Source organism: Carcharodon carcharias, chromosome 10 (genome assembly GCF_017639515.1).
Source record: "Carcharodon carcharias isolate sCarCar2 chromosome 10, sCarCar2.pri, whole genome shotgun sequence".
NCBI classification, from domain to species: domain Eukaryota; kingdom Metazoa; phylum Chordata; class Chondrichthyes; order Lamniformes; family Lamnidae; genus Carcharodon; species Carcharodon carcharias.
This window is the reverse complement of record NC_054476.1, coordinates 19,311,083-19,325,915: the sequence shown is the minus strand read 5'-3', so window position 1 is coordinate 19,325,915 and position 14,833 is coordinate 19,311,083. Positions and strand designations below refer to the sequence as shown.

General features: G+C 40.8%; 1 protein-coding gene and 1 long non-coding RNA gene across 5 annotated transcripts in view; one reads left to right on the top strand and one right to left on the bottom strand.

The window, feature by feature from the left end:
* The window catches only part of prmt3 (protein arginine methyltransferase 3), a 218,450-nt gene that overhangs the window by 27,801 nt on the left and 175,816 nt on the right, over positions 1-14,833 (top strand). For both annotated transcript variants that reach the window (XM_041198076.1, XM_041198077.1), the window contains 3 exons: positions 5,609-5,780; positions 7,591-7,735; positions 12,440-12,505. In XM_041198076.1, the coding sequence (XP_041054010.1) occupies positions 5,609-5,780; positions 7,591-7,735; positions 12,440-12,505 (383 nt within the window). The remainder of the gene's footprint in view (positions 1-5,608; positions 5,781-7,590; positions 7,736-12,439; positions 12,506-14,833) is intronic.
* LOC121283468 overlaps positions 1-14,833 on the bottom strand; it is a 90,782-nt gene that overhangs the window by 37,732 nt on the left and 38,217 nt on the right. The window lies entirely within an intron of this gene.

The window sequence follows — 14,833 nt, the reverse complement described above, 5'->3', positions numbered from 1 at the left end:
ATTGATGGGGCCATTATACTACTGGACGAATTGTGTAGGCCACCAGCTAGTGGGGAAGAATATTGAGGAACAGATTTGCAAAGAAATTACAGAGAGGTGTAAAAACTAAAGTGTCACTGATAATGGGGGCTTCACTTATCCTAATATAGACTGGAATGATGATCGTGTAAAGGGCAGAGAGGGGAAAGAGTTTTCAAAGTGTGTTCAGGAGAATTTTCTTGATTAGAATGTTTCTGGCCCAACAAAGAAGGAAGCATTGTTGGATCTGTTTCTGGGGAATGGGGTGGATCAAGTGTCATGAGGGGAATATTTAGGGAACAGTGATCATAGTATTTATTATGAAATTTATATTAGCCATGGAAAAGGACAGTGAGCAATCTAGGGTAAAAATTATTAATTGGAGGAGGGCCAACTTCCAATGGGTGAGAACAAATCTGTCCCGAGTAAATTGGAATGAAAGGTTGACAGGCAAAAATGTAATGGTTCAGACAGTGCAGGGGGAAAAGTAGGGTAAGTAGAGCTCCCTGGATGATGCAAAACATAGAGTAAAATGAAGCAGAAAGGAGGGGCATATGACTGAAGTCAGATTGATAATACAACTGAGAACCAGGCTGAATATAGGAAGTTCAGAGGGGCAGTGAAAAAAGAAGTCAGAGTAGTGAAGAGTCTAGCAGATAACATAAAAGGTAATGTAAAACTTTTCCAAAAGTATATAAATAATAAAAGGGTTAGGACAAGAAGGAGTGAGGCCAATTAGGGACCTAATATTCTGGCTGGAAGAAAGTGTACTATAAGTCTCTCCAGGGGTCTGTACTAGGACCATTGCTTTCCTTAATCTATATTAATGACCTAGACTTGGTGTATAGAGTATGATTTCAAAATTTACAGATGAAACATAACTACATGAAAAGTATTTGAGGCTGCAGTCAGATCAGCCAAATGGCCTACTCTTCCTAATGTGTATGTTCATAAACTGTGAAGAGGATAGTGACAGACGTCAAGAAGACATAAACAGGCTGGTGGAATGGAGGGGTCATTTAAATGGGGAGATAGTGGCCTAGTGGTAATGCCACTGGACTAGTAATCCAGAGACCCAGACTAATGCTCTCCCATCATGGGTTCAAATCCCACCAAGGCAGCTGGTGGAATTTAAATTCAATTAATAAATCTGGAACTGAAATCTAGTCTCAGTAATAGTGACCCTGAAACTATCATTGATTCTTGTAAAAAAAACCCATCTGGTTCACAAAGGAAATCCACCATCCTTACCTGGTCTGGTTGAAATGAAACTCTGGCTGCACAGCAATGTGGTTGACTCTTAACTGGCCTCACAAGCCATTCAGTTCAAGGGCAATTACAGATGGGCAACAAATTCTGGCCTTGTCAGTGATGCCCACATCCCATGAAATAATATATAAAAAAGAGAAGTGTGATGTGATACATTCTGAGAGAACAAACAAGGAGAGGCCCAGGTACAATTCCAGAAGGGGTGCAGGACCAGTGAGACTGAGGGGTATATGTGCAAAAATCTTTGAAGGTGGCAATGCAGATTGGGAAAAAGGTTAAAAAGGCAAATGGGATCCTGGAGTTTATAAATAGAGGCATGAAGTACAAAGCGAGGGAGTTATGATAAATATTTCTAAAACCCTGGTCAGCCTCAGCTAGAGTATTGTGTCCAATTCTGGCCAACCCACTTTAGGAAGGATATGAAGGCATTGGAGAAGGTGCAGAAAAGATTTAGGAGAATGGTTCCAGGGATGAGAGACTGCAGGTTTGTGGATAGATTGGAGAAGCTGGTGTTGTATTTTTTTAATATTTGTTCATGGGATGTGGGTATCACTGGCTAATGAGCATTTATTGCCCATCCCTAATTGCCCTTGAGAAAGTAGTGGTGAGTCACCACCTTTAACCGCTGCAGTCCTGGTGGTAGAGGTCTCAGGTTTGACAAGTTGCTGCATTGCATCTCGTAGATGGTGCACACTGCTGCCACTGTGCGTCAGTGTTGGAGGGAGTGAATGTTTATCGATGGAGTGCCAATCAAGCGGGCTGCTTTGTCCTGGATGGTGTTGAGCTTCTTAAGTCTTGTTGGAGCTGCATTCATCCAGGCAAGTGGAGAATGTTCCATCACAATCCTGACTTGTGCCTTGAAAGTGGTGGACATGCTTTAGGGAGTCAGGAGGTGAGTTAGTCTCTGTAGAATCCCCAGCCTCTAATCTGTTCTTGCAGCCACAGTATTTATATGGCTGGTCCAGTTCTGGTCCATGGGGACCTCCACAATGTTGATAGCATGGGTAATGGTAATGCCATTGAATCTCAAGGGGAGATGGTTAGATTCTCTCTTGTTGGAGATAGTCATTGCCTGGTGCTGAACATCAATGAACATTCCCAATTCTGACCTTATGATGGAGGAAAGGTCATTGATGAAACAACTGAAGATGGCTGGGCTGAGGTTCTCCTTAAACGAAGACTGGTTGAGAAGGAGATTTGAAACAAGTGTTCAAAATCCTGAAGGGTCTGACAGAATATATAGCGAGAAACTGTTCCCCCCTTGGTGGAAGAATCGAGAACCAGGGGACATTGATTTAAGGTAAAAATTGCCAAAATGACAAGCCATGACTTGAGGGAAACTTTTTTTGCAGCAAGTGGTTAGGATCTGGAATGCATTATCCGAGAATGTGGTGGAGACAGATTCCATTTCAAAAGAGAATTGGATTAGCAAAACTTGCAGGGAAAGGGCAGGGGAGTGGGACTATCTGAGTTGCTGGTACAGAGACCTGGCATGGAGACAATGGAATGAATGGCCTCCTTTTGTGTTGTAACCATTTTGTGATTCTAGTATTGATGTCTCTGTCAGTGTTAATCTATGACTCTTTGCATCTACTTTATTGTGTGCTGTTTTGCTTAGATTCATCAGCCTGGTAGTTTGTAGGTCTTAGTTGTATTTTTTGCAAACATGCATTGCACCCGATCAATTAGAAGTCTGCACTTTTGTTCATTTAGGTGAAAATAGGTATCAGTTTTGGCTCAGTGATAACAGTCTTGCATTTGAATCTGGGGGCTGAGGGTTCAAACCTCACTCCAGAGACTTGAGCACATAATCTAGGTTGCCACTCCCTTGCAGTACCAAGAGAATGCTGCACTGCCTGCATTCAGTTCAAGTGTTAAAGCAAGGCTTGTTGTCTCAGGTGGGTGTGTGAGATCTCATGGCACTCCTTGCAAAAAAGCAACAGAGTTCTGCTGATATCCCCTGTAAGATTTAGGGTTTCGAGGTATAAAACCTAATTAAAATCTCTGTACTCCGAATTCTTAATTTCTAACACTAGGGGCCCTTAGTTGTGACCTAACAAGGTACAAAGAACTAATATTTATAGTAATATTATAATATTTATACAAGATCCTAGGGTTCCTTGAGCATTGTCAGCACAGGCGATGTCTTTCTCTTGTTTTGTTTCTGAAGTGATATTGAACTATGTCAAAGAAGTATCATGCCTTTGTAAAACTTCCAACAAAGATTCCAATTTTCCAACTTTTATCCCCATTTCTCATTATTCTGGAATCCCTTATTTAGAAATAGTCCAAATTCATCTCTTCCATTGGCTTAGGAGGCAGGTCATCTGGTGTCACCCCAACTCTGTAACTCGAGTCATGTAGACTAAAGACAAATGTCCGTCCCTTGTTTCCTAGGCCCCCGGAATTTACATTCCATTGTGAACAAATGATACATTTCCTTTAGATACAGAGCGGTTACAACAGTGTCACATCCTCTTCAACATATTATAACCCAAGTCCATAAGATACTAATGCCATTAAAAACAATGTCAATAACACTTGCTACCATAATGTCAAAACAGGAAGAAAAGCTTCCCTCTAATATAGATGTTCTACCCTACAACTATGATTAATCAATTAAATCAATGCTTGTGTTTTTTAAGATGAGACTACATCCTAGGTTCAAACTACTTTTTAGCCATTTCTTCAAATCTGATAAAAAGACTGTTAATTGTCCATTATACAATTAAGACGATGTACAACTGCTCAAACCAAGACTCTCAGGCTGCTTAAATCCATAGGGCAGGATTTTATGGCCCCGTTTCAGTGGGGATGGGCCTGTAAAATGCAGCGAGCCATGCTAAACCCCATTGACTGCAGCGGGAAGGTAAAATCCCACTGTCGTAAAATTCTGCCCATGAAGTGTAGTTTCTCACAAGCACCTGCTGCCAACCAGTAAAGTATCCCAACTGCCTCAATTGCCCATTGTCACACTAACAAAAATTCAAACTGAACCATTTAATTCAAACAGTGGCTTAAAATAAAATCCATAGGTGTTATGTCAGACGAACAACGAACCCCAAAATTAGTAGTATTATCAAAAAGTTGTTTATATCTTGACCAACAATGCTGAGGCATGTTATTTGATCACTGCTGTTTGTGGGAGCTTGCTCTGCACTGGCTGCCTCATTTCCTACAGCATAACAGTGACTATACTTCAAAAGTACTTGGTTTCAAAGCACTTTGGTTTGTCCTGAAGTTATGAAAAATGCTATACTTTCTTTTTCCCGAGAAGGTAAAGATTAATAGATGTTTAAAAAGGCAAAGGAGATTCCAAGATGAAGAGGGGGACCATAAATGATACCAGCAAATAATGTTTACCATATTTATAATGTCATATATATATTATATACATACACACATATATATATATATATATATATATATATATAATGGGATGTGGGTGTCGCTGGCAAGGCCAGCATTTCTTATCCATCCCTAATTGCCCTGAATTGAGTGACTCACTCAGCCATTTCAGAGGTCAGTTAAGAGTCAGCCACGTTGCTGGGGTTCTAGCATCAATTGGAGGTCAGATCAGGTAAGAATGGCAGATTTCCCTCCCTAAAAGGCATTAGTGAACCAGATGGGTTTTTACAACTGTGGATGATAGGTGCCATGGTCATCATTACTGGGACTAGCTTTATATTCCAGATTTGTCAATTGAATTCAGATTCCACCAAATGTCTTGGTGGGATTTGAACCCAGGTCCCTGGAGATAAGCCTGGGTCTCTGGATCACCACTAAGCCACCATCTGCCCCCAATGTATGTGTGTATAATATATGTATGTGTGTATAATATATGTATGTGTGTATAATATATGTATGTGTGTATAATATATGTATGTGTGTATAATATATGTATGTGTGTATAATAAATAAATGTGTGTGTAATATATATGTATGTATGTACATATATATAGTGCACACACATAAATTAGGGGTGTGTGTGTATTTTTTGTACATTTTATATAGTACCCTTCTCTCCATAGCTGTGAATGAATTGCCATTATCTTTCTTCTGTATGTACTTCCCTTTTGTTATGGGAGCATCTGATTTTTCACCTAAAATTACAGTTAAATGAACGTAAGCATGCAAAATCCATCGATCAAAACATTGCCTGTCACAGTTCACATCAGTGTTGCTGAACATCAATGCCACGGCCCATCCAGGCTGCAGTCCAGCACCTCCACGGAGGTGAAGGCCATAGATCTGACTATTAAGCTTTTGTGATAACCTTGTTTAGTCAATAGCCCTGCTCACTAGGTTATCCTCTTTACAGATGTTGATGAGTTCTGGGAGGATATGGAGGAGCAAGCTTGTTCATCAGAACAGGTGGATGTGGAGAGCCAGGCCCAAGCAGCCCAACTCCAGCGCTTACAAGGAGCGGAGAAGAGAGCCGAGGAGGCTGAAGCAGCTTTTGAAAGGATTATGGAAGACTTTGAAAAAATGAGGTGCGAGTGTTTTAAAAAAAATTCTTTTCCTGAAAGGCTGCATGTATTGAGCCACAACACTAGGGGGAGCACCTCCTGCACATGTGCAGATGCAGTCCTTGGCATCACAAGTCAGCAATGTCCTGCCTGGATGGCTCAGGGAATTGGTTCCCTCATTCTTTACAGATAAAACAAAAAAAAAAGTGGCATCATAAAGAGAAATATGAGTGCAGTAGAATTACATTTAAAAATAAATAACGAAACAAGAAATCTATTTAAAAATCAATAACAAATGAATCTTGTAACAAATCCAGATTGATCTCGGAGCTGGTTCTGACAAAAAGAGATCTCAACTCAGACTTTCAATTCACAATCTTTTAATGAGTTGGGGGAAAAAAAATCAATAAAAGAGGGTATTTTGTATAAAATATTAAATCTCTCGAATTCATGACCCTGGGATTAAGAGTCCCAAAAATGATCCGGTTAATTACACCTCACAGATTTTTCCTCACTGTGCAAGTGCTGGTGGTTGCAGTGCAGGCCAGTTTGGCATGTGCATCTATTTCTGGGCCTAGTTGACCTCAGGAATTGGAGCGCTTAACAGAACAACATTGCTGGATGTTTATCTGATTAAAAGCACATTTGATGGCTATCAGATTAAGAACCAGGTAGAGATTTTCTAATACTGTGCAGAGGAGGATGGGGTCCTGCCTTTTTGGCACCCTGAAAATGTCACATCAAGAATTCCAACTGGCTCAACATGTGTAACGTCAGATGTAAGGTGAGGATGAATATCTTACGCCTTAGAAATCCCGCTGATATTAGTTAATTAATACATTCATATAAAGTTTCCTGACTGCTATTTTAACCATCTCACTGAAGTGAGATGCACAAGACGCTGGACTTTTACTGGGTGATCTTTGGGGATGGGTTTGGACGATTTAAATGAGCTGGGCAGAGAGACTTTAAAGAATGAATAATAATCGGCTGTAGAAGGAATGTATCAGATGGGCTAAATTTTGTTTGAAGAGAAAATAATGAGAACAAATGAACATTTCAGACGTTCCTAAATTGTTTCCAGAAAAGTGTAAGTTTAAAATAGGGTCGTTTGTTGATTTTAAAAAAAAGTCTTTTGAATCCTTGGGGGAAATTGTGATTATTTAGGCAGCTAAATGTGTTGAGGACAGATTGGTAGCACTCTGGTAAAGTACACGTGATGAAATTGCCTACATCCAAACAAAAGTCACTTGTGAGTTTTACATCCTGCAATGATGTTTGGTAGCTTTCTGCAGTTGATTCCAGTTATGCAAAGTTAAGCTTAGCAACCTTTGTTAATGAAATCTGTACTGATAAAATTGCACAAAGAAAATGTTAAAAAGTGCAGCCCCACTCTGGGCGCAGACTAGCTCTGTTTATGCAGGCCATGCTACCAAGGATAAAATTGAACGTCCTTACTAAGTCTGCACCATATCCGAGACTGCAGGTTGGTGAAAATGATTCCTCCCTCCCATCAAATTATTTGTTTATGGCGGACAAACTTACACAAGACTGTATCTATTAAGACTGAATTTTGTAGCAGCTGTTGTGTTGTAATAAGATTTGTTTGAACAGCTGCTTTTATTGCAATTAAAATTTGCATATCCTTTGTGCTAGTATCCTGAGAGCGAACTGATAATTGGTCATGTCAGGGGAAATCTGTAATTTAGCTTCTAAACCAGCAGAGGGTGTCAGAGCATTAAAAGGCTTGAAGTTTATTGGAAAAATTCTATTGTTGTAGAATTTTCGTGGTTCAGTGAGTGTGCCTCAAGGGTGTGTTTTAAATTGATTACAGACAATATGTGCAGGATTTCGTGATAAATGCAGATGCCAGAACTGGTACATCAACCACAAACACTATAGCAGACCTGCAGGAGGATGAGGACAGTGTCTACTTCAGTTCTTATGGGCATTATGGCATACATGAGGAAATGCTAAAGGTGAGGTTACAGTCAAACAGCCCCGCTGGGTTAAGTTTTCAGATGGGTACAATTGAGACTGCTTGTTTATCCCTGGACCCCTAAAATAAACTACAAATGCAGCATTTTATTACCTGATCGTGGCTGTCATTTTTCTCCCATTGTTTGCCCAAAGTGTCTTAAACCTGCCTGATGCCTCAGAATTAGCTTCTCTTTTTTGTGAATTAACCATCATTATCAAGAGCTTGCTGCAAGTAATTTTATTTGTGTAGGCACAACCATTTTGTATGTGCGACAATTTATAAATGGAAAACATCCAGTTGATGATTTCAGTTTCATAAATATGACCTTTGTTTTTTTTTTAAAAGAAAAGTATCATCTTTCTTGTCCCCTATCCCAATGATGAAATAAGTGGAGAAATACTTGGAGAAAGGCTTGTGAAGAGCTGCATTTCAAATATTACTGCAGTATGTTTGGGAAGTAGGAGACAGTGGGCAGAGGTAAAGGCAATGTTGGCTGACTGGCAGAATGTGACCCTGTTCCCCAGGGTTCTCAGCTTTTCACCATATATATGAATGTCTTGGCTGAACGAATAACGTGTTTTCTATCCAAGTTTGAAGAAAGCACTAAATTAGGAGGCAAAGTAAATTGTGCGGATAGGAGCAGGAGCTACAAAAGGACATGGACAGATTAAGTGAGTGGACAAAACTGTGGCAGATGGAGCTCAAGATGGGGAAGAGCAGAATCATCCACTTTCAATTTGTGAAAGACAGATCTAAATATTTTCTTAATTGCAAGAGACTTGCAACCATGGAGGAGCAAAGAGATTTGGGTAACCCAAAGATACAACGTTAGTTTTACGCTGACGACACCCGAGCTCCACCTCATCACCACCTCTCTCGACTCCTCCACTATTACTAAATTATCAGGCTACTTATTCAACATCTAGTATTGAATGAGCAGAAATTTCCGCCAATTAAATAAATTAAAGCCATTGGTTTCACTCCCTGCTCCAAACTCCACTTTCTAGCTACCAACTCCATCTTCTCCTGAGCAATAGTCTGAGATTAAGCCAATCTGTTCACAATGTTGGTGTCATGTTTGATCCAAAGATGAGCTTCTGACCTCAAGTTTATGCCCTATCTAAGACCACCTCTGTAACATTGTCCAACTTCACCCCTGTCCCAGCTCACCTGCTATGAAACCCTCATTCATGCCTTTATTATTGCTATACTCAACTATTCCAAAACACGGCTGGCTGGCCTGTCACATTCTACCTCCTAAACTTAAGGTCATCCAAAACTCTGCTTCCCGTGCCTTATCTCGCAGTAAGTCCCATTCCCCTATTGCCCCTGTGCTCACTGAGTTACACCGGCCCCCGGTCAAGCAATGTCTTGATCTTAAAGTTCTCATCCTTGTTTTCAAATTCCTCGCCGCTCCCTATCTCTGTAAACTCCTCCAGCCCCACAAGGATATCTGTGTTCCTGTATATCTGGCCTCTTGTGCATCTGGCCTCCTCTGGTCTCTTACCTAGACCTAATGTATCTTGCTTTCCTCCCTTATGGCACTCTTTAAAACCTACCTCTGTGCCCAAGCTTTTGAGCATCTAACCTAATATCTCCTTTTGTGGCTCGGTGTCACGTTTTGTCTTATAATGCTCCTGTGAAGTGCCTTGGTTTCGTTATGTGAAAGGTGCCAAACAAATATAATTTGTTGTTGAAGCTACTGCACAGTTACAAAAAGTATTCATTAATGGCTAATGGAATATTGGCCTCCCTCAGTGAGTTTGAATACAAAAGTAAGAAAGTGAAGCTTCACTTGGACAGAGGTGGAAATAAGTGGTCTTAAGGCACAAGCTTGAGGTAAAAAGCTCATCTTTGGATCATACATGACAGCAAAACTGTGAACAGACTGGCTTAATCTCAGACTGTCACCAGGGAGAAGGATGGAGTTGGTAACTAGAGAGTGGAGTTTGGAGCAGGGAGTGAAAGCCATGGCTTTAGTCTTCCTGATATTTAATTGGTGGAAATTTCTGCTCATTCAGATGCAGGTCCTTTGTCAGAACCCACTCAAAGTGTTGCTTTCAGCTTCTGACGCTGAAACTCAAGGAGGATACATTGGTCTTTGATGAGGTACAGTGCAGGTCACCAGGAGAACACCAGAGTTTAAAGGGTTGTGAGGACAGGTTGCATAAACTTGCAAGCTGTTTAAAAATGATAAAGGAATTCAAAGGGAAACAGCTTCCTTTGATGGCATAATCTTAAAAACAGAGCTTGGATCAGTTTAGCAGCGAAATTATGAAGCACTTTTTCCACACAAACGGTAATGGAAATCTAGAACTCTCTTTTCCAAGAAGGCTGTGAGTGGCTGGGTCAAATTGAAAGTTTCAAGACAAATTCCTATTGGGTAAGGGTATCAAGGGACAAGTTAAACGGGGTTGAGGTTACAGATCAACTGTAATCAAATTATGAAACAGGCTGGAGCGGCTGAATGGCTGAGTCATAATCTTTTAAGATGGACAAGTGCATAAATATTACATTTTTCCGGGGCTAGTGGGTTCTCTCTTGATATTTTTTTTTATTAAAGTGAAAAACAAATGACTGTCGTTGAGCACTGGTGCCTGAAATCACATCGAGGGCTATCATTGATTATGCTCAGGCGGGACTGAAGATTGAGGACTCTTGGCTCTGTGAGTCTGATCACTTTCTGAACCAGTGCCTCGATGATAGACACTGTTTCTGGATGTTTGAGCAAATTCAGCTGCCAAATGGCATTCCTGTTGGGACTGTTTGCTGTGACTGTTCTGATCCTGGCTTCTCTTACTGCTGCCTATTTGTAATTCAGCTCTTAAATCCAATACCGTTCACAGCGTTTTTAAATTTTATCTAATTACTCTCATACAGAATATAGCAGAACAAAACAAAAATCTACCTCACGAGAAAGAAAGCCCTGAAATTTATCCACTTGACCTCTCCAGCACCTTTTCCTTAAACCTAAAATGCCCTTCTCAATGAGGATATCATAAGGCTAACATTCAGTGGTACTTTAACTTTCTGGTCAGTCCAGGTGTATATATTTTTTCTCTCAGATGACTCAGCGGGAATGCACAAACTTGTCTAAAAATGGGTCAAGACTTGAGACGTGAATCCCAACTGCTCGGAGGTTGCAGGAGTGTTTTTGCTGTGGGGCTGGATTATTTAAAGCGAGTCCCCAGATTGGTTTGAAGGTCGTTCTCCGTTGCAGTGAATGCTGTAGCACCCGGCTTCTCTGTGCCACTGACTTCAAGGTGGCTGTAAAGAGATTGTGACCCGAAGTGGCCCCTGCAGCTGTAACATTTTGTTATTGGTGACAATATATATATATTTTTTTAAATCAAAGGTAAGATAAATTGGATTGCTGAGTTTAGAAAGAAGGATGGTTTTGGAGCACAGCGTCCACATCCTAATGAAACGATAACTCCGTTTCTCTCTCCACAGGTGCTGACGGTTCCGCTGAGTATTTCCAGCATTTTCTGTTTTCGTACCTTAACATTCTTTCCAGGCCACAACCAGGGTGGGAAATGCTTTAAAAAATAAAAAAAAAAATGCCTGTCCTTCCCTTTTTCTCTAACTCATATTTGCAAAAAAATAATCTTTCAGGAAAGAGCTGAATGAATCAACAGTGGGATATTTTCGATTTGGTTTCTGAACACAAACTGCACCAACCTCAATTCTCTCTTCGTGGACATAACTGCCGGAGGCACCTCCTGAGAGACATCAGCTGGACGTATCTGCTGCCATGAAATGTCACCTCTCAGCCTCAGGCTAGCCATTCATTTAGATTTGAGTTACTTGAGCAGCCTGCAGAAAATATTTGATAGTCTGCATTTCCCACGGAAAGTACTCCCCACCAATGCATTCTTTAACCATGAATTTGAATATTTAAGATTTGTTTCCTTTACAGTGTAGGAAACCACCTTAAACATCCAGTCCCCCCACCACTGATGCACAGCGTCAGCAGTGTATACCACCTGCGAGATGCACTGCGCCAACTCGATAAAACTAATTCGACAGCCCCTTCCAAACCCATGACCTCCACCGCCTGGAAGGACAAGGGCAGCAGACACATGGGAACACCGCCACCTGCAGTCTCCCTTCCAAGTCGCGCACCATCCTGATTTGGTAATATATCGCCACTTCTTCACTGTCACTGGGTCAAAATCCTGGAACTCCCTCCCTAACGGCACTGTGGGTGTACCCACACCACAGCGACTGCAGCGGTTCAAAAAAGCCGCTCACCACCACCTTCTCGAGGGTACTTAGAGATGAGCAATAAATGCTGGCCTAGCCAGCGACACCCACATTCCAAGAACAAACATAAAAAAGAAACCATGGTCCAAAATCTAATAAAAGAAAATGATTTGCAGCAAACGTGTATACAATCTTATGGGGATGAAATTAATTTTCAAACATTTCTTTTAAAGGCTGGAACATTTCCAATATTTTGCTGCTTTTAACTTTAAGGAAAGGAAGCTTTGGTTTGGGGATAAAATGTGTAGTAGACAAAAATGCAAAATTCTGAGCTAACAGGCTTAATTTTTGACTTTTTAAATGCCTATGTAAAAAAATCAGATACAATATTGTTTGTGGAATGAGGATAAAGGATGAATTGATGAATATTTTGACAATTGATGCAGTTTAAGTTTCACAGTTTGAACTGTCCGTCTGCTTGACTGTAAATTTGCAGGACAAAGTGCGGACGGAGAGCTACAGGGATTTCATGTACTGCAATCCACATATTTTCAAGGACAAGGTAAGTGCAACACAACCACTGGTGCAGTAACTGCAGTGCTTAGTTAGGGGCCTCCCGAGCTAGACAATCACTGGCAAAAGAATTTGTCAGTGAAAGGATTTGATTCAATAGTCCCGGAGTTTATTACGTGTGGATGTTTTTTTCAGCGAGTAGAGACTGGAGTGCGCTGATAACACAAGTACAGATCATTGTTGTCATTGTGTTGTACAGTATCCCATAACTGTTATCTGCTACGTATAATGGGACAGCTGGGGAAAGCAATTTTGAGTTGTTTATTTGCACTTTGCTTGTAGAGCCTGAAAAGTACATAGAAACATAGGAATGTATAGGGCTGCAGTCCATCTGGCTGATCACAAAGTGTAAAGAAAAACACGTTATACTCCCATCTCACATACTTTGTTTTGCTAAAAGACCCTTCAGTTCCCTCTTGAATTTGCAAATACTGCTTTCCTTGTCTCCCTGGGCAGTCTCACACTAGCCATTCTACGTGAAGTACTTAAATCTGAACCTTCTGTTTACCTTTGCCTTACTCAGTTGGACTCTTGTGCTTCCTCTAGTTAAACTTATCTATGTCCAGTTACCGATACCATTTTGAATCTTGAGATCTTCAATCACTTCTCCCCTGAGCTGTGTATTGTGTAAACATTGCACACGTCCACAGTCTTTCATCATGCTTTGACACACAAGAATAATAGATAATTTAGCCCCCGACTCTGTTCCCCCATTCAATGGTTGATCTGCGACCCAACTTCATATAACCCCTTTGTCCCATATCCCTTAATATCTTTGGATAACAAAAATCGATCAGTCTTGAATTAAAGTTTACCATTGACCTAATATCAGTTGCTGTTTGCGAAAGAACCTGCCAAACTTTTACCACCCTTTCTGCTTTTCTTAATTTCACTCCTGAAAGATTTGGGTGCCTTACACTTGGAAACTCCACAAAGTTAATAAAAGGATACCAGGTCAGGATGTTCCCACCATGGTCCAGATTGTATACCATCTCCCCTGTGGGGCTGAACCAGTGCTTTATAGAAGCTTATTGGCACTCTCTGGGACTTGCACTCTGTCCTTCTGCCTACATGCCCTAAAATCTTGTTGGATCTTTTTAACTGCAGTCGCACACTGTGCTGATGTTTTTCAGGAGCTGTACATCTAAAATTATGCTGTACGTGTTGTGTCCTTTAGTCTGCAGCTGTTGTTCTTGTAGCCAATCCACTTCAAGTCCCTCCCCATCCCTCCATTCTCATGGTTTTGCATTTGTCCAAATTGAACCCGATTTTAATCCCTGTTATTAGCAGTGCCCCTTTTCATAACACCAGCCAATTTAGTATTGTGTCTGTCTCCTGCCAAATCATTTAATACAATGATTTACAATTTTAACAATCCTAGCCCTAGCACTGACCCATGAACACCCTCCTAATCAACTCTTTCTATTCTAATGCAGCACCATGTACATACACAGCCATCTTGATATACAGCTCTTCCTTTGTTTCTGATTAAGTTAATATTTGAAGCATTTCAAGAGTCTCCTTCATCCTAGTTTATGGCTCTGAACTTTGTGGTCTAATTCCTAGTCTGTCACTTGACCAAAATCTAAGTGCATAGTGCCTACTAATGTTCGCCCTATCCACTGAATTCATTTTCTCTTTGAAGGAATCGACTACATTTGTTATACTTGATCTTCTTCTTGCAAAGCCATGATGACTCATTGTTCCGTATTTCTCAATATCTTCTGGATGCTCTTTATTGCTTTAAGAACATAAGAAATAGGAACCGCAATAGACTACTTGGCCCCTCAAGCCTGCTCCGCCATTCAATAAGATCATGGCTGACTTTCTTGTGTTTCGATTTCCACATTCCCATCTAACCCCGATAACCTTTGATTCCCTTGTCTAACAAGAATCCATCTACTTCTGCCTTAAAAATATTCAATGACCCCACCTCCACCACCTTCTGAGGCAGTGAATTCCGAAGTCACACAACCCTCTGAGAGAAAAATATTTCTCCTCATCTGTCCTAAAAGGGCATCCCCTAATTTTAAAACAACACCCTCTAGTTCTGGACTCACCTACAAGAGGCAACATCCTTTCAAAGTCCACCTTGTCAAAGCCATTCAGGATCTTGTATACTTCAATCAAATCATCCTTCACTATTCTAAACTCCAGTGGAAACAGTCTGTCCAACCTTTCCTCAGAAGACAACCACTCATTCCAGATATCAATCTAGTAAACCTCCTTTGAACTGCCTCCGATGCATTTACATTCTTCCTTAAATAAGGAGACCAAAACTGCACACGGTATTCGAGGTGCAGTCTCACCAATGCCC